This window comes from Galleria mellonella, unplaced genomic scaffold (genome assembly GCF_026898425.1).
Source record: "Galleria mellonella isolate WM207_F2 unplaced genomic scaffold, CSIRO_AGI_GalMel_v1 utg117, whole genome shotgun sequence".
NCBI lineage: Eukaryota > Metazoa > Arthropoda > Insecta > Lepidoptera > Pyralidae > Galleria > Galleria mellonella.
This window is the reverse complement of record NW_026441980.1, coordinates 9,862,449-9,883,138: the sequence shown is the minus strand read 5'-3', so window position 1 is coordinate 9,883,138 and position 20,690 is coordinate 9,862,449. Positions and strand designations below refer to the sequence as shown.

At 27.8% G+C, this 20,690-nt stretch overlaps 2 protein-coding genes across 5 annotated transcripts in view; one reads left to right on the top strand and one right to left on the bottom strand.

The window, feature by feature from the left end:
* Positions 1-980: 980 nt before the first annotated feature.
* LOC113511849 (carboxypeptidase N subunit 2-like) lies at positions 981-20,452 on the bottom strand. Of its 3 annotated transcripts, XM_052896954.1 has the most exons (9): positions 10,789-10,887; positions 9,901-10,263; positions 7,087-7,248; positions 6,540-6,690; positions 3,627-3,770; positions 2,706-3,162; positions 2,297-2,556; positions 1,899-2,024; positions 981-1,470 (listed from the first exon to the last, which is right to left on the bottom strand). In XM_052896954.1, the coding sequence occupies exons 2-9, from the start codon at positions 9,914-9,916 to the stop codon at positions 1,218-1,220; spliced, it is 1,569 nt and encodes a 522-aa protein (XP_052752914.1). In that variant the 5' UTR covers positions 9,917-10,263; positions 10,789-10,887; the 3' UTR covers positions 981-1,217. The 3 variants fall into 3 exon arrangements, with proteins under 3 accessions (XP_052752914.1, XP_031769336.1, XP_031769335.1); XM_031913476.2 differs by lacking the exons at positions 9,901-10,263; positions 10,789-10,887 and adding an exon at positions 20,318-20,452 and having other exon boundaries at positions 982-1,470; XM_031913475.2 differs by lacking the exon at positions 9,901-10,263 and having other exon boundaries at positions 983-1,470.
* LOC113511743 (RYamide receptor-like) overlaps positions 12,060-20,690 on the top strand; it is a 64,670-nt gene continuing 56,039 nt past the window's right edge. Inside the window, exon 1 of one of the 2 annotated variants that reach the window (XM_052897003.1) lies at positions 12,060-12,308. The gene's annotated coding sequence lies outside the window, so the exon portion shown is untranslated. The remainder of the gene's footprint in view (positions 12,309-20,690) is intronic. The other variant, XM_026895454.3, reaches the window with a different exon arrangement.

Genomic DNA, 20,690 nt, shown 5'->3' with positions numbered 1-20,690 from the left:
CTAAAAAGAAATAAAAAAGGAGTTAATTTGTAGTATTATTAATCATCAAAAGTTTGTGTCCGTAAAGATATCTGAAACCGTTAGGAAAAATATCATGTGTAAGTAAATTTATCATCATTTATATTTATAAAAATAGTAAGTAAAAAAATGTCTAATGACTTTCTACTGTATCTGAAACAAAGATGTATTCTGTTAATAGCAATGATATTTATTTGAAATGTGATTGATATTGCAATATAGTTTCAACAATGGCCTAACAATCTTTATTAAATAGCTAATTACAATACTTATCATATTTGATAACGATTATTAATAAAAATAAAGTTTAAGATTTGATAGTGGACAATTTAGCTGTTATCAGAAGCGGCTTTCATCAAAAACGTAATTTCTAGATCAAAATTTAATTACAATATTTTTTTTATGATATTTATAATTATTTATAAAACACTCGTAATAACAATATGCCGATTAAAATAATGCGGGACCAACACAAACCTATTATTTTCATTAAAAATCATCAAAATCGTTCCACAATTGACAAAATATTGCTTTATATAAAAAACAAAATACAAATTAAGGACATACTTTAAAAAAAAACAATTAAAACAGTTATTACTTGAAGTTATTAATGAACATCATAATTCTAATAATCAATGATAGATGAAAGATAAATAATGCCACAACCTAATATCTAAAACGTGGGGGGAAAGGGGTTGTTAGTAATGGGGTTTCACAGCCCCATTGTTAGCTATAGCCTATCAGGGCAACCCTTTTCCCTGGAAACCATCATGGTTTTATCATATCACTGGTACCCCGCCAGCGTATACCGATAGCATAGGCGGGGTTTATCATTTCATTATTATCCATAAAAACTTCCTTGAACCGAAAAAAAATAATGAAATTTGAACATATGCTTATAAATTAAATTTTATTATTTGTCCTATCAACACAGACTACTAATAGATATTGAATAAATACAACTAAATAGAGAACCTTTTCCGTTTTTGAAGTCGGTTAAAATTTTAAATTAAAGAGAAAACAACACCACGCGTGTAAAACCGCTAGCAACAGCTAGTGCAGACTATCGATATAATAATACAATGGGTAATAACATCAAATAAAAATAAACTGTTTCATTTACATCATGGATATTTATTTAGTATACTCGTAATATAATTGTGTAGACAGTGTCTACTATGTATACTGTGCATATTCTGTTAATGCCAGGTGTCTACAGTAATGACGTCATGGTTCTGTTCCATACTATCTTGAGGTTTTCTGTTGACAGAAACATTAAGCGCTAATAGTTGTTGTATGGGGAGTCTTGGAGACAAATTTACCATGCTCGCCCACTGGCCGGTACATAGCTCCGGAAATTTGAGATTTTTCAAAAAGTGGCCCTCTAAGTACCAGGGCGATACACATGTTGGAGAGTAGTCCCATAATTTCATTTCGTTTAATCGTACCCAGCTGGAAATTTTATTTTGTTTTATTATCTACATATAATTTATTAAGAGAGTATATAGTGTAATTTTAACTACAACTACAATATATAGTATATCTTAATTTGAAAAATATTTTAACTATCAGGATGATTGAATAAATTTAATGCTAACAATTTGGCAACTGAAGGTTTTAGTAATATTGGAAAATTCAACTATACTGGCACTGTGAAGGGCGCAGTAAAGTTTTTCATTGTTTTTTGAATTGATTGCACGGATAGGTTCAGTTTCTGATATTAAAAAAGTTATAATACATTTGGAGTAAATTTTCAAACACGAAATTGGTACGACTTAGCATGAGTTAGATTTTTGTGAAAATAAACAATCTTTCTATAATATAAATAAATCCTCTATACCCTGGTATAATAGTATGGCAGCTATATAGTATATACTCACGCTGAAATATATAGAGCGTGACAGTCACAATGCCACGGATTGCCAGATAGTTTTACAATTGCTAGTTTAGGCATGTAATCCAGAGTACGGGAAGGTAGTGATGGAAACATGTTATTATCCAAGTGCCTATAAAAATATGAAAAAAAAAAGTTTTATTAATCAATTCTATATTTTTTTATTTAATTTTTATTATATCTAATAGTATTAACTTTTAGACTTTTGTATTGAATGGTTTACGGTTTATAAAAGACAGGAATTACGTAAGGTAAATGTCGAGTATGATAATTTAAATGATAGCGTCAATGCCAGTCTTTTATAACACAGTGTATAGTAAATCTAGTAATTATTGACTGGTAAAAGTTTATTATTAAATGTATTATAAAATAAGCAATACTTGCAAAGTTGTGAGATTTTTTTGTGTAAAAAAAGTCTTAAAATGTACTCCATGGAGCTTATTTTCCGATAGATATAATGATGCAAGATTTTCTAATCCATAAAATGATGTGTAATTTAAAAATCGTAATTTATTTTTAGTTAAATCAATTGTTTCTAATCTCGAGCAGTTAGAAAACACATAATCGGGCAATTCAGATAAATCATTTTCTCTCAAATCCAAATAACGGAGCATATTCAGATTTTCAAATTCGACGCCCGTTACCTGCAAATATAATAACAGTATATTTAAACTTGTATTTTTGTGACTTAATTCAGCTTAATATTAATTATGATTGTTGTAATTTTATGAAAATAATACCATAAATCTCTGTTATCATGCATAGAAGAAAATATAAGCATATATTTACTCACACTTATTAAATGATTCTTCGATAAATCGAGAAATGTTAAACAATTGAGATTATAAAAAAGGCGACTTGGTATATTCCTTAATTTGTTCCTATCAAGTAACAAAGTTTCTATAGAAACAAGTCCTTTAAAAGCGTTTTCTGATATATTACTTATCCTATTGTCTGATAGTTTTAGTATCTGGAGCTTGGCAAGTAAGAATGTCCCATTTTCTATCTGTTGAATTTTATTCTTAGATAAATCTAATATATATAGAGAGTGAAGCCCTATAAAGCTATCTGACGGTATATAAATTAAATGGTTGTTTGAAATATCTATTGTTTCTAATACAGAACAATTAGCAAACAAACGTTCCGGCAGTGTATATAAATAATTATTGGAGAGATCTACATGAAAAAGTTTCTTTGTATATCGAAATGCTATACCATCAATTTCCTCCAGGTAATTTCTTTGAAGACGTCTGAAAGTATAAAAAACTTGGTGTAGTACGGTGAAAAACACAATATTCTATTACTAGTTATCACTAGCGATACCAACTGCGTCATTGGCTTTAAATTAAATTTCTAATCGAAATCCAATATCCACCAGAATTCTTAATGATATTTTGAAAGTTACTACCTACTCTTGATGGTAGGGAATCAAAAGTTAAGATGTTTTTTTTGCAAGTTTTAAAAAGTAAGCTAATAAAAATTTTAATAAGATGTTAAATTTTTATTGATAGAAGATTGTTATACATCTCTTCTAGCATCTCAGCGGGATATAGTAACTTTAAAAAAATTACTATTATAATTCTGATATTTTTGTAATTATATTATATATATGAAATATTGAACATAACATTAATTCTTCCCTGCATTGAAAAATCATAAAATATTAAATTTGAAATATAAATGAGTAAATTCTAGCTGAAGTTCTGCTACATACAATATTCTTAAATTTACAAGTGAATCAAATATTCCAGCTGGCAGATATTCCACGTGATTGTCAAACATATCCAACTCGGCAAGTAAGCGCATTCCTTTGAATGTTGTCTTATGCAGAGTCCGCAATTTGTTCGTGCCCAGATCTCTGCAAATTATCACAATATGAGTAAAGAGTATAAAATGATAAAACTCTACTATAGATCAACTTGTTAAATAACTTTGTTAGCTAGTTAAATAACTGCGTTAATATAAATTTGTTTCCTATGTAAGCGAGGTATTCATATCATTTATAGTTGTTTATATGCATGGCTTTTAAATTTAGCCAATGAATATTCTAAGATATTGCAATAATTTGAAAAGTAGTTTATAATTTTTTTCTCATTAGATTTTTAAATCATAATTTACTTTTAAAATCTTTATAATTGTAATAGAATGAGAATTAAGACCCGCTAAGTATATTATTAAACATAAATACATACTGTGTATAAAATATGAGCATCGAGATAATAAGTCGTTGTTTGATGTTACTTTACACTCGATGTGCTTAGTAGCCTTGATACGAACTGTGAATACTCGAGACGAGTGAAGTGAAAACATTTTCAAAACAATTTTGTCTGATCCTCTTTAGTTCGTAAAATTCAAAAGCTAAGAGGTAATAATGCATCTTCCAACTCTGACTTATTATTACAATGCTGCTTTCATATTGTAATAAGTATGTTCATAAATTTAAATACCTATTTACCTAAAATGCGATATAATACTCGTATATTAGATAATTTTTAAGATAAAAGTTTATAATAAAGAACTATAATATATGCTTAATACATAGAAAGTTCTGCTCTACTATTATTATAAATTATGACACAAGAAAAAAAAAAGAATGTGCATAATATTCGTGCATGTATTTATTGTTAGCTACTAAGGTTAGCTGTATACATACGTAATATCATAACAGACTATTCTATAAGAAAGACAATGGACATTTAATTATTTACGGTGCTAAACGTGTTAAAATGTTCTATTTATTTGTAAATTTTATCTGATTGAACGTAATTGACTTGCAATTTGGTTCCGGCATACAATGGGCCACCACTTTCTTTTCCGTGGGTGTCGCAAAAGGAGATTAAGGAAACTTGATAGTCGAGGGATGAGCAGCAGCGTCTCTTTTAAAACATCAACAAAATCCTAATTGCGGTTTCCAATCCGCCTACCTAACGTGGCGATTACAAGGAAACTCCGCCAAGAGGGAAGCCTATGTACATCCTTGGAAAGTTAACGGCTGATGCAAATAATCAATGTAAATTAAACTGAATAAGAATACATATATTATCTAGTTCACACTCAAAGTACAAAAGTAAAAAACCTGAAACGTTCAACAAGATTGATTTTATTTGACAACATCAAATATTTATCATAGCGGCGTCATCATTGTATCTTATTTAGTACTGTAAAGTATTGCAATATATAGCGTTTTAAATCTCCTGCAGATACTAGCTAGAAAGTGATTCTTGTCATGTATATAAATAAACACATTAATACAATAATGCACCGCAAATTTAGATTAGATTTAACATTGTTTATTAAGTAATAAAGTTTGTTTCGAGAGGCATTGTTTCGAGAACAATAACTGTCTGGTTTTTTGACAAATGATTATATTAAATCTATTTAAGTCTATTTAATGGAAATAATTACAAGTGCCTTTACTACTCTAAGTTAGAAATGATAATATATATATATATATATATATATATATATATATATATATATATATATATATATATATATATATATATAACATCCATTGGTATTATAAATAAGCTGATGTTAGCTCATATCTATGTTAATGATTGACTTCAAATCTTATCTAGTTAACAATGTATTTAATACTCAAGCGTTTATATCGATTAAATTGAAATTTAAATCTAAGAAGGTTATTTTTGTATTAAAACGATAATATGGATAACTTATAGTAGTAGATGATATAACCGAAAACGGAAACGGATCTAAAAATTAAGCTATAAGTAGGTACAAGGTATTTTAAAATTTTTATTGCATTAGAAATGCATTATTAATAGCTGAATAAGCTGATATTAATGAATTGATTTAGATATGTTCCTATAAATATATATTATATTCAGGTTTTTTATACTTCAGAATGTTTGATTTACGAGAGTTCCATCAAAAACTCAAAGCTAAGATGCAAAAGTCAAGATGAAATTGTGGAATTCAGTAGCTAAAACTTTAAAAACTAAGCTTAATATTATAATTATGTTCATATAATGTAATATAACCATTATTATTATCATCATATTATTATTAACTATCCACTATTGAACAAAGACCTTCCCAATAAGGGGTTGCCAGTAATTGCCACGCTTGGCAGGCGAAGTATGGTAAACAACATTTGGCTTTTGGTGGCGTTTTAAGAGGGATGCTGTTGCCTATCTTTCGACCATTAAATTCCCTTAATTTGCCCGGAAAAGGAAGGGGTGGCCCATTCTCCGTGGTGGCCGTCACACGAATAATATGAATAAATTAATAAACCGCAAAATAATTATTATGGTTTCTTAATGATCTAAGTAAATTTTACTGTTCTATGAAAATGTTTTTTTACACTGCTGATTATGGCAAACAAGGCTCACCTAATGGAAAGTGATTAAATATCGCTTACTGATATGTATAGCACAATATACGTCAGACTATAATGTCTATGATAAAGTCTGCATTGCTAATGTTAAGAACCTTAGTTCTTGTAACTTCACTGTCATAGGTTGCTTAATGGCTTTTATATATAGAATTTTATATAAAATCTCCTGGTACTTTATACCCTCGAGATCATCTGTTTGTATTTTTTTGTTCTTAAACGATTTTAGACACTTAAATGAAATTATAAAAGTTAAAAAGAAATACTAACATGGTTACAAGATCAGCTGGTACTATTAAGTCAGTAGGGAGGTTGGATAGACCAACTCTCCAGCAGTTCAATGATCGGCGAGTAGCATCACACTGACATATACCTTTGGAGCACTGACGCCAACGAGCTTGGCCGAAACTGATCGTCCATGCTATACATTAAACGAATGCAGTCAGATAAAATTGACATGATATAAACACTGAAATATAAACCAGATTGAGATGAATTTAAAAAACTCTGGGTTTATTGACCTCTTACTAAACTGATTTGCAAGATCAAGAGAGAAGCAATTACGATTAAAACGTTATTTTAAAATCGTACAAAGACCGTGACCTACAGAGTCAAGGTTAATTACAGGAAAAAAACACTAAAAATTTGAAAAACCTGGTTGTTATAGTTACATCGTGGTAATTTCTGGTAAATTTATCACGATGGGCTAAATTATCTGAGTTCATCCTTACCTATCGCTTATCATTGGTGCCCTATTAACATGTACTGATGGAATAGCAGCGTTACTATTCCATTTTCATCTTGTGAAAAATATTACCTGGTTGTTCTATAGCTCTTAGTCTACGATCCAACTGTCGCCAGTGGATATCTGCAGTGCAAGATCCTAAAGATGGATTTTGATCATTACTGGAACCTCTGGTTAGCATTTCCAATACTTCGCACGCATTAGTATTGCATTCTCCAGACACTATCTGTAATACTAAACAATAAAAGATTAGATAATATAAAGACTATAGCAGTGATTTTATATACTTAAAGGTACTCATAAAAAATAATAATATAAAAATGATAGTGTATATCTTTGTTGATATGATAACTTTTTGGTAGTTAGAACACCGATGAACAACATAAATCGTGTTACGTACGTAATTTACTATCTATTCTTATTGAAGATTCCAGAGTAATAGAAATTCGTGGCTAATATGTGACATCATTGTTTAAATCGATTAATAAATTTTGATACCGACCATTTAACAATTTGATTTTCTATATACATAATAGGCATTTCTTAATCTATTTTATCAGTATATTTTGTTATCTATGTAGCCATGGCAGCCTTAACAGTAGAAGATAAAAGTGTTACATCAAAACAATGCTTTTTGAAGTGAATCTATTCTCAGAACCGTATACGGTCGCAATGTTTCTGTGAAGGATTTGCCCTAAAAATAAGTCTTAACGAACCCTATTTTATATGATTTATTGATTAAATAATAATACAGAAAAAATAATACAAACGTAAAAAAAAATTGCTGGGAATTTTAAACTTGGTATAGTCATTATTCATTCATTAAATTATGAAGCCATATAAAAAAGTCTACTTCAGAAAGTTGAGTCAAAGAGGTATTAGGAAAAAAGTAAATTTTTCGCAATTTATTCAAAAACTACTAAACAAATTGAAAAATAAAAAGGCATATGCATTAATATTGTAATATATTTAATGTTTCTTATATCTATATGTTATAATGCAATATGCTGTTGGTGTTCCTTAAATAAATAAATATATAAAGAAGACATTGAAGCTAAAATAATTACGCACATTTTATTAATTCTTTTAACAGCCCGGTAAAAAATTGATCAAAAAGCGAATCACATCTGTATGAATTTTCTCCAGTCAATGTTATATTAAAAATTACATATAACTTTATATTTTTTTAAATATTAAAAAAGAACACTTCTATGAAGCAAAAACATTAATCTTTATATTGACTTTATTCCAAATTTTTAAAATAGTTATTGCATGTTGAAAAAAAAATAAAAAAAATTATTTATGTATTTTTTTATTTTATAAAAACAATACATATAACAACTTTATTTTTTTATGCGCATTATATAATAATTAATTCAGGTATTGTTCCTAAATTAAAAATATAAGCGTTTTAAAAAAATACATTTTAAAATTTTAATAATTTAATATTTAACTAATTTAAATAATAAATTTAAATAAGCAATTAAAAAATATATAAAAATTTACTGATTCCAAAAATTTCCTTTATTAAATGCTTGTATTTTTTTATTAAGCACATAAAGTTAAATTAGACAAATGTTATCGAAAAGATGTGCCATGTATAAACGTATAGTTTTATTTTGTGTTATAAAAATAAATTTATATATAATTTTCAGAAAATTAGGAAATACTTGTCTATTTTTAACAAATTTGCTTGTATAAAATCGATGTATTGAAAATAATTAAATATATTAAAAGAAAATAGGGACTTTAATCTTCTATCATTCATCTTTTGCTAAAGATAAGATATTGATATAATCTAAAAAAAAACACGAGTCAAAACAAATTATAAGTTAAATAAATAATGCTTATCATTGATTTTCACAATGTCCGCCATTTTCAAAAATATGTGTGATATGAGTATAATTATGCATTCTGAAAAAAAAAAACTAATACGGACGCTGTTTGAAATGGAGCATGTTGGTAATTTTTTTTACACTATTGTATTTTGATCTTAGTCTCTAAATTTGCAATTAAGTAAAACCTAAACTTTTTGAGCGTATTATAAAAATGTTGAATTTCTTTATCTAATGTATAAATTGTTAATACCTTTACAATGACTTTTTATGTTTTGAATCCTATTATAGGGCGACATGATGAATATTGCAGTAAAATTTTTTCACAAAAATATCCTTTATTTTATTTTAACGACCTTTGACTGTAACGTTGAATATGTATCATGTAAGATATTAATCGCTTTATAACGAGCTATTGCTCATTAAAATCTGTTTTATGCTTTCAAGTTATTGCCATATCAATTTGCCATATTTGAATTTTTTGAGAAACTATTTAACGTCTCCTGATCACTCTCGGCTCACAGCATGTATAATTTGAATTTTAAATAAAATTTTGTATGAGATTTTTGTTCATCGTTCTTTGGATTGACATTTATCAAATTAGTGTAACTTTTAATATATAAAATTATAAATTTTAAAGGCTACATCAGTATCTAGAATGAAAAATAAACAGGGCTGCATTGAAAACATAGATCTATGATTATATGTATGAATAAATCATAACTTGGTCAGTTTTTTAGCTTGGACATTGAAACACACCTCAAAATACATAGAATTATTTCAGCCACAATTTCTCTTTTCAATGTTTTTAAATTCATTGCATTTTAAAATAATTTGTCTAAAACAGATTTTTTTAAACCCTTGAATCTGGGCCGCATATAAAAGTCCACCACTTGAACGGGGTACAGAGATGGACTTTTTTACAAAGTCATTGTAACTCAACAAACAACTATGTCAGTCTTGCAGCATTTATTCCATTGCTGTTTTGTATCACCGTTTGTTTAAATGATATTATAAAAATAAAACAAAATTAGATTTTCGCGTTACTTACCCATATTTAAATTCATATACGAAACGTCGGAAATAAAAATCAAGACTGAACTATAGGCAAAAAAGGTCAAAGAATGCTAGTTAGTATTAGAAGCTTTTCGTGCCGTATATATAATATATTGTATGACTCTTGATAATTATTGTATTTTTTCAATATATTAGTTTTACTTTCGTGTTGTGCGCTATATTTGTTAATATTTAAGTCTTTTTTTTTTAGTGGTCACAATGGCCCTCTGCTACTCTTCTTGTGGGGTACAAGGGCGGGTCTTGAGTCTAATCTCATTATCCGGACTTCGACTACGGAAGCGAAAGGTAACCGTTATCCTTTACTAGTCAGCTGTCACTAGCAATATGTATAATATACCTGTGTAGAATAATATGCCTGTGTTTAGTAATACCACAGTTAATACACGCAAAAGTTAGTTGATCGTTGACTGACACGATGAAAAGTTCAGAAACAAGTCTGGATAGAGGTTGTTAATTTTTCCCTCATGATGTAGGTTCATTTTGTATACTTAACAGTGAAATTTGAGACACATAAAATATGAAGCTGAAAGGGTCTCTTTTGTTAGTTCTATGTAATAATAATGAAAATGTTAAATTAATCGTGATTAAAGACGTAGTTTTTCTTGAAAATCTTAAATTATTAACAAACATAACAGTAAAGGTTCCAAGTCATGGTAATACCCACAAGCCAGGATAAGAAGATATTAAAAATATTAAATAAATTGCTTTAAGAAACATATGATTACTTGAATATCCAATGAATATTTATTAATTTATACACAAATATTAGGCATTATAATGAATTTATTGTTATGTTTTAGACGCGATATACGCTCTATAATTTCACGAGAAAGAGGTTTTCTAAAAGTTTAATAACACGTACCTGTTGTTTTTGTTAAATAAATGAGAACTAATATTTGAACAAGATTCATGATGATAGAGCTCTCTAATGATTCGGAAAACAAAGCAACACTGAATTGATTTCGTACTTCTATATTTTAACTAACGATTAGGTGTTATGCAAGACAGAATCTTTATTCCATTTATTAATACTTACTGTGAGAGTTAAAAATGATATAATTTTTTAAAGTTTCAATTATTATAAAATTTACATCTTTCCGACCAAATAAATCATAAAAATTCAAAAATAATAGATTTTATTCACTAAAGTTACGCCATAAAATAGGATTTCCTTTCCTTTTCTTTGTACCGAGAGGTTAGTTATAAACAAAACAAAGTTCAAAGATTAGTTAGGTATCTAAGCACTGGAACAAGTTACAAAGTAAATTGTTTCTTTGTGAGTTAGAATTTATTTTCTTTACGAAATCAGTTTTAGTTGAAATTCGTAATTTAGAGCTAATACGAAACTCAACAAAGACAATACAACATTATATGCTTTAGTTTATATATAGCTTATTGTAGTCTATTCGTCACACCCATACATTCGATACCCTTATCGAGGTGAGAAGTAGGGGGAGAGGGGTTGGGAATAAAATGGGTAACCGCGATTTTGTGGTAGCTCTTATATTGAATTTACAATGACGGAACACAGCTTATTGTATTCTACTCGTCAAATTTTATTTGATTGACATGCCGAGAGTATTGTAAAGGAAATGTTCATCCACCATTTTGTTTCGGCCGCCATATTGAATGTACCATAAAATTAAGCAAGTAATACAGTATGCATTGCATTTTCTGCAGAAGCCTAGATTTGTACTAACTGTCTACTAATTGGGAATAAGGAAATGATCGAAAATTTAATTGCCATATTTGTTCCCTATAGAAGTATAGGAAAATAAATAAAATAAAGGTTTATAAAAATCTTTTAAAATATAACATTTTTGGTGATATGTCCATCACTGGATCTACATGTGGATCCAAATGAACTGAGGCGGATTTCTTGAGTATGTCAAATATCTCATTATTATCTACAGTTGTTTTCATTTACTGGTAATATTTATCATTTTGATACGAAACATACAGTTTATACATAGGAAAGTTATTTTATATATACATTAGACATACCGATAGTCCGATAAACAATCTAATCATAATCTTTTGTAATAAAATTAGTGTAATGACGAATAAATGAATAAATAATATTTGTAATTTCAATCACAAAGAATCCTATTATCATAAGGATAGCATTTTTTGTAATTAAAATATATACTATACCTATACTTATGCCATACATTAAGGATAGTACCTTTGGTCCTATACTAATGTGTAAAAGTGAGTTTGTACGATTGTGGTCTCTTGACACCTCTTTAAACAATTGATATAAAATTCAACATAGGTACTCGTTATATTTGGGATGGAGAAAGACATAAGCTATCTTTTATGGTGGGTCGTGCACTTGTTTGTCCCCTTTGTGGTATAGAAGAAAATGAAATAAATATGATAGTGAGTATGATAGTTCATTAAACATTTCAATTTAAAAATATAAATCACTACATCATCCATATTACAATATTGTTTTAACATCGTACAACATCATATTATCGTATATATCATTCAGCTGGAATAAAGATCGTAATTGTTAATGGTGATGTTTTTTTAGGGCTTCTTAAAGGAGGTTTCTAATTCTTCTATATATTTTGTATGTGTATATTAGGTAGGTATTTATTATTATTTTTCTAATAATCGAAATTAATATACATGTATCTCAGATATTGCTATCTTAAATTATAATAAAATACATATATTCATATTTGTACGTTAATACATTATCTTAAAATTATTTTACGTATATTACGAGTATAAACATGAAAGTTTGCAATGATTTATGGACATTTAGATATTGAAATGATTATAACTCATATCACATATGACATAATCATGTTTAAGCATAATATATATAAGTTACATATGAGCATATGTAACTCATATAGCATACTTAAACAGCGAAACGGATTAAAATGAAGTTTGGTATAAAGTTGGATAATATTCAAGATTAATTATATAGGATATTTTATTCTAATTCGCGCGAGTAGAGTTGCGGGATATAGCTAGTATCAAGTAGTAGTAGGATATAGTAGCTTTTACTTAAATTGTAATAATATTATAAAGAAGAAAGATTTGACTTTTTATACGTTTGTTTGTAATAATAAAGCTCAAAAACTAGTTAACTGATTTTAAAAATTCTGTTTGTATATAAAACTACATTATAAGCGAGTGACATATGCTATATTTTATTAAAAAAATGCCATAAAAATCCAGGCCGGGCCGTAGGTCTATTTTAAATTCAATATTTGTCCTTTCACACATTGATTAAACTTGTCCAATTTATTAGAATGTAGATATACAATTAACCAGTTAGATAAATTGATTTCGTCCTGTCGTTGTGATATACAGTCAGCATCAAAAGTCGTCTCTGGTTTCCTGAACTCTAAAATGCTATCTTATACCTAAGTTACTACAATATCTTATCAGCAACATGGGTTACTAATAAAGTTATCATCAGATTTGTATTAAAATTATGAAAGGTTAAAATTAGTTAAATATATGTAAATTTTAGTATACGTTATATTATATAGTATACGTATAGTTTTAATGACGGTGTATAGGGATTTTGGAAATATAGTGTGTTACTAGTTTGATATTTAACCTTTTAAATATTTTTATATTATACAGAATATTTGCTATTTTCTCGAATTTATAATTTAATAAAATATGATAAATCTATATTAGGAATGACACAAATAAAAGTGGTCTTGTAATTCTGTAAATTAGGAAAAAGTAATCCGAAATTATTTTTGTGCTGTTTGTATTTTAATTCAAATATTGTTTTACTCTTTTGTTTTACCTATCTTTTATTTTCAAGACTTTATTAAATAAAGATAAGTCCATATCTATTCCATTTTTTTTGTGTGTAATATAGCACAGTTTCTTCTATATGTTGATTTATAATTTATTTAGTTAATCAAAAAAGAAATTATATAAATGTACATATTAGTTCAATGTAGAAAATAAGTTTATGGCTCGTCTTAAAAACACTTTACGTCATCAAAATAATTAAAAAAAAAGTGATACCTATAAATATATATATTTAAAAACCTTTAATTAAAGAACGATCAAAACACAGGAAATGAAAATTAAATAATAATAACATTAAATCATTTAAGTCTCTGACAAATTAATTTAGTAAATATCAATTAAGTAAATCCCGGATTCTTCATATAATAGGTATATTTCTATGTAAAAAATTGTGACTTCAATTGTAAACATGCCTATAAACGACGTAATATTTCCGAGATAATTTTCATTGTCTTGTTTCAGAGATTCGAATCAGTTTTTTGTTCAAAATGGTAATTTTACCTTCATATTTTTATAAAAAGAATCTCTTTTATCTTTTTACAATAATGTAAAAAGAATTGAGAAAATCGGTTGAGAATTGACTCGATGTTATACATATGTTACGTTATTGACATGACTGCACAATAACAAAATTTAGACAAATTTAAATACTCTTTATTTGGAAATCGCTTACAAATTATGTCTTATTTTTTAATTAATTAAACCGTTGGCTAAAAAACCGTCAGTCTAAAAAGTTACAAAGAATGAAAAACAGTACAAAAATATAGATATAATATTAACATACATCCTTACTTGTAATCCTAAAAACAATTATAAATATATACAGTAATTTACAAACTCAGAGAATAAACTTAAATTTATTCGTTGAGTAACAGAAACTACTTACAATGTTAAATTTCTCCGATGGTGGATATTATATAATTATAAATCACTTTATACAAATTAAGAAATTTTAAAAAGATCGTGTTGAGAAAACTATGTCTATACAATTTAATTTATTTACTGTTCATTCACAAATATATATTAACCTTTTAAGAGAGAATTTGGGACAAACAAAGTTTATATGATTCATCAATCGGAAATCTGAATCTGAAAGATTACTGTTACAATAATTTAGATTATCAATTAAATTAAGCCGAAATAAATGTGTAGGAAATTTATAATGTCCTGATATGTGTCCTGATATAGTCTATAGCTGTCATTAAGACATAAAGAATGACCTACCTAACTAACTACATTTTACTTAATACATTTACTATTCTTTAGCACAAATAGTTTACTAAATACCGTAGGATATTGACATCAGCACGCCTGTACTTACTTAAAATAGCATTTTGAAATAATTTTATTTGTAATACTTATATTTAATGACTTCCTACTGTTTATTAATATTCACGGTTTTTTTTGTAATTTATAACATTTATTTTGCAGCTCCGCATGCACTATCCTTAATCTGTACAATCTACCAACTAATTATATAAGTGCTAAGACAAGCACCAACTTAACTTATTGCATAAACAGATTTTACATTTAATTTATAACTATATTTTATTAATTATTATTAACGTGCTAAACTAAACTTTATTACAATTTAAAAAACGTATACGTACTTGTAAATTATTTAGACTCAAAGCGAATATTCTTACGTCATTAAAAAGTCGGCATTGACGAAATTGAAAAATGAATCTATGCAACCACCTAAAAGTACTAAACAATAAAATACGAGTAAATTAATATTCATAGTGTTGTACAAGCATTTATAATATATGTCTGTTTAAAATATCGATATCGATACGTGTTATATAAGATCTAGCTATTTTATAGTGCAAAGTCTTCAAATTCAATTAACTGGTTGTATAGAATCCCTTTAAAAATTTTTTGGTCGAAGCGACGCAAGGGTATAAATACTCGTATATAACGACAAAAAAGTGCGCGCGAGAAAAATTACACGCTTCGAGATTGTGGAAAAGTAATCGGAACGTTGAAAAGCGGCGCAGCATTTATTGCAAAATAAATTAATTGAATTTTTAGAAAATTCACCACTCTACGATTTATTATAAGAATGTGTAAATAAATTTATCTTTACACTCACACATATATATGTATATATGTATCACATACATAATGTAAGTAAGTATTATTAAGAACGAACGCAGAACTTTTAAATTTTGAGGAATGTTAGTATTTATTTAGCGTCATGAATGTAAAAATACAAGTTGTATTAAATTAATTATTCGATGGCGCTGTGTAGGTCCCGGCATAAAATAGGCCACCCCTTCCTTTTCTGTGTGCATTGTAGGAGGCGACCAAGGGAGCTTGTGATGGAGGGACGGGCAGTAGCGTCCCTCTCAAAATATCACCAAAAGTCAAATCGATTAAAATAAATAAAATTTGATATAGATAGCTTAGACTTGATTCGATTCTTTTTACACCTCGTAAATATTAAATCTTCTATCCTCCTCTAATAATTATGATTTTCAACGCAACTCACGGTAGTTAGGAGTAGGTGTGTGACTATTTTCTTCAGTGCAGCATGCTCTAGTCTTCATTAGCACAAGAATAGCATTCTTGATATTCTTACTTAGATTATGACTATAATACCTATAATAATAGAACGTCCTAATATCGATTCAGTTTCATCTAAGTTACATGTTTGTTAGTGTACTCCGGTTTCCACTTTTTTATTTTAATTTTCATTCATTTGGCTATATCGATTTTGATATTTTGATAGAAGCTCTTTTCTTTAAAGGTACAAGTTTTTTTTTTCATTTAAGAGCTTCCTCTTGTCGGTGCAACTAATTCATGCATCTTCTTCCAGCCAGCTCTATCCCAGGCCATATCCTTGATCTCCCTATACGACATGAAACCTAGCGTTTCTTTTATCTGTCCCATGTAGTTATTCCTCGGTCCTCCTCTTCCTTTTTGCCCTGTATTTTTCCTTCTACTATGCTCTTAAAAAAATCGTCATGTCGTATAAGGTGGCCCAGCATTTTGCCTCTACTATTCTCTATTATTTTAATTAATGTTCTTTTCTCGTTCACGTTCACGTTCACTACAAGTATATTGCAGATATACTTGTAGTATATCTGCAATATTATAATGTATCTACGAGTAGAGTATTATTATGCCTTTTAATCCATTAGAACGATATTTGTTAGCATTTACTAATGACATTAATATTAAATTAAATGATGAAATATAGCAGTAATAGTAGTAATAACATATATCGCTCTTTAGCGGCTATAATACACCGAAGAATACACGACAAGTTCTTCAGATAATATTTATAAGTGTAAACTATGGAAAACAGTTGATCATGAATATTCGAATGCCATTAAATTTGCGAAGCAACTAACTTCTAAACTGCAAATTAATAAGATATACACAGAATATAGGACGTATTATACATTTAGTTTTAAGCTCTACCATTAATCTTCACGAGCAATAAAAATAAATAGACAGCCAATCTCTACACTTCATATTATCATTATCATAACAATTTTTTAACATCCCAATGCTGAGACTATAAAACGAGAATATTAGCTTATTATATCCATGGTGGTGGTATTAACACATTCAGTAAATTTTTTTGTTGTGAGGTGCTACACATATTTATTTTAAAACGAAATTTTTCTGAAGTGTGAGTAGTAAATGAATTAAACACTTTAAAGTTTTACTATGCTACTTTATTCTCTTAGAAAAATGAATTGACCTAAGTAAAAGGAAATTATGAATATTTTAATATACATTGAAATCATTTCATTTTTTATCGTTGAATTCAGAATTTTTTGTTCTGAATCAAGGTTGAAATATGAAGTTCAACCAGTTTAATAGTTAAAGGTAGTAGAAAGACATACTTATTTATTGCTTGCTTAAAATAGAAAAATATATTAAAGTCGAACGAGACAACAAAATCTTCTTTCTCGTATGTGCTGTAACGAAAACATATTTACTGATAGATTCTATTACCACGTATCTAAGGAACAGTTTACATAAATCGCTTACGTACGCTTTCATAATATCGATAAATCGCTAAAATGTATCAGAACTTACAATTCAAACTGTTATAAACCACAGCCACTATTGTTTACTTATGAACAATAGTTCAGTTTAATTTATATTTTAATTCGTTATTGGTTAATTTATGTTACGTTTCAATTTAGGTAAACAACGAGTCGTTACGGAATAAATATGTTGTTTCTTGTTGTAAATTAACAAAATGTGCCCATTGAATATAATATGAATATAATACAAACTGGTGTAAAATAAATTTAGTATATACGAAATAATACTAGGCTAAGTTAAAGTACTTCGAAACTAGAATAATTTTCACTACAACTTTCAAGTAAGACTTTTATAATTCTGAATTGAAAAAAAAAAAAAAAAACATTTAATAGCATTTTCCATAAACATTTGCCCTAAATTTTTTCTTTCCCATTCTTTGTAATATTGTTAAATATTTTTGATAAGTATTCGGGTAATAATATGTTGAGATGGATGTATGGTGTGATAAGAATGAATAAGATTAAAAATAAGCATATAAGAGAAAGTTTGAAAGTAGCGCCATTAATGGAGAAATTGAGAAGTACTCGTTTGTATGGGCATATGATGCGTCGAGAAGAAGATTGTGATAATAAAAGTATGGGAAATAAGAAAAAAGAATGGTTATGAGTGCAGAGAAAGACCCAAAAAGAAATGGATGAACTGTTTGAAAGATGACTTGGCCAGAAACAGAGTGATTGGTGATATGACTGCAAATAGATATGAATGAAAAAAAAACATATCAAACCGACCCCAAAATAGATATTGCAAAAAGCCAGAAGGAAAACAGACATATTTATTTGTGTACGTAGATATATAAAAAAACTTGCATGGAATAAAAAATTTTAATATATAACTATTTTCTATATCTAAAATTCAACAACACGCAATTTTAGAAACACTACTTGTTCTCTAAAGATAGCCCTTTGAATTATATTCAATAATCAGTATATCTATGTATTTGCCATACCTATATTAAAGCAAATAAATTTATCATTATTTATCTTTAGTTAGGTATTATTATAATAATAAATCAGAGGCATTTTCTTAATTACCGTGACGAATATAACAATAGGTTTGCTGTGAGCTGAGTTTACTAACCGTCTATAAAGTAGCTTTAAGTTATTAATATCAATATAGAACTGACGTCTTCAAATGTCTTTTATATTATACACGCTTTTACTCTGATAAACATGCAGAAAGGTCTTATATTTTCAGTGTGGTAATATAAGGGGTTACATGGTACAGAATAAATAATGGTACCTGCAAGTAAATTTTGTTTCGCAAAAAAGCTACTTCAATCGCGAACTCACCGACGGACGACGAGGTATTTTGTAGATATCATGGATACCTTGCATTATAAATATTTGAATTTAGAACGCGAAATCGCGTGTTTACATGTAGATTTTTCTTTTTAACATGTACTTTTCTGTACTGCAAAAAAAAAAAAAACAGTTGTGTCAAACGTCATAATTAATATGGAACCAACACAAAAAGATCTATATACTATCTACACTTCTATTGTCAAAAAATTGAAAATCGGTCCGGACTGGCGACACAATGGAATTACGTTATTATGTTAAAAATGTTCGCTTAAAAATATTAATATATTTTTCTGTAACGCCTATGGTTTTTTTTATATTTTTAAAGATATGAATAACACGTTTGAATTATTAGTGCCCGATAATATAAATCTATATATAAAGTAACGTAATCATAAAAATGTTAATGCCCTTTATTTGGTTTGTTAGTTATGTGTGTGTGCTAAGAAAATAACATCCAAAAAGTTGATCCCACTACGCAAAATTGTCGGAAAAGTTGTTCCGAACGACTGCCATATTTTGTTAAGCGTCACGGTGTCTGCACATAGAACTAATCAAAGACCCTTAACTTATTGAAAAGAAAAGAGCTTTTGGAATTTACTTTCTTTTCTTTGTACTATATTTGTAGAAATAAAATAACAGATTCATTTTTTTACTAAGGTTTATCTATTTTTAGTTTACATATCAATAACTATTTACATATAAATAAATAAATATATACAATAATATAATACCTGTAATGTATCTTAACTATGTACAAAAATGCATATATAAATGATTATTTAAATTATTACAAACAAAAAATACTCTTGCATAAATATAATATACGCGTATATACAAATATAATAAGTTGTTAGATGCTTTTTGTTATAATTAATATAAATCTGACAGTAATTTTGAAAATAGCAAAAGGGGTGAAGGAATTGGGTACTTTCCCTCAATATTTTTTATGCGCGTATACAGGGTTGTTTCATAATCGATATAATAATATCGATTTATTTTTTTAAATTTATTTGCTTTCCAATTCTCCGATTTTTTGGGGTGTAATCTACGTATTCTTAATTAAACAGACAGAATTGTTTTATTTCATTTATTTATAAACTCATTTCTATATATTATATATATGAAATAAATAAGTTTTCAATTTTTTTAATTATGTATTTATTAAAAATTAGTATAAAAATTCTCTTTTTCTTTTTCCATTAAAAGATAATAAATAGTATAAAGACATACCTGCCAAATGTGATATTTTTTCTTCTAAGTTTCTTATGTACGTATATAGTGTTTAAAAACTTGACAGACGTTTAATGACGATTAGTTACCACGAGGGGTGGGTGTTTTTGTCGAACGGCAGTGAGTGCGTCATTCGGTTTGCATCCACCGAACAGAAATATCGTTTCAGGCGCGCTCAATCTCATACACTGAAACTTTCACTGGCGTCGTACACTGTACAACGTTAGCGCGCCACTGTTTCCCGAAACTTTAAACATATCGAAATAATATTTTCTAGTCGTTTCCTTTAATTTATTTTATATAGATAAATTATAAATAGTTTTAATAACCAATTAAATAGTTACTAGTAAACATAGTATATTCTATAACAATC

Excerpts from the sequence above, each read along its gene's own strand:
- LOC113511849 (XM_031913475.2), bottom strand. The coding sequence starts at position 10,837 with ATGAATCTTGTTCAAATATTAGTTCTCATTTATTTAACAAAAACAACA. Across the intron at positions 3,771-6,539 it reads CCAGCTGATCTTGTAACCAT|AGATCTGGGCACGAACAAAT; the intron begins GTTAGTATTTCT and ends GATAATTTGCAG. Across the intron at positions 3,163-3,626 it reads CTTGTAAATTTAAGAATATT|ACGTCTTCAAAGAAATTACC; the intron begins GTATGTAGCAGA and ends TTATACTTTCAG.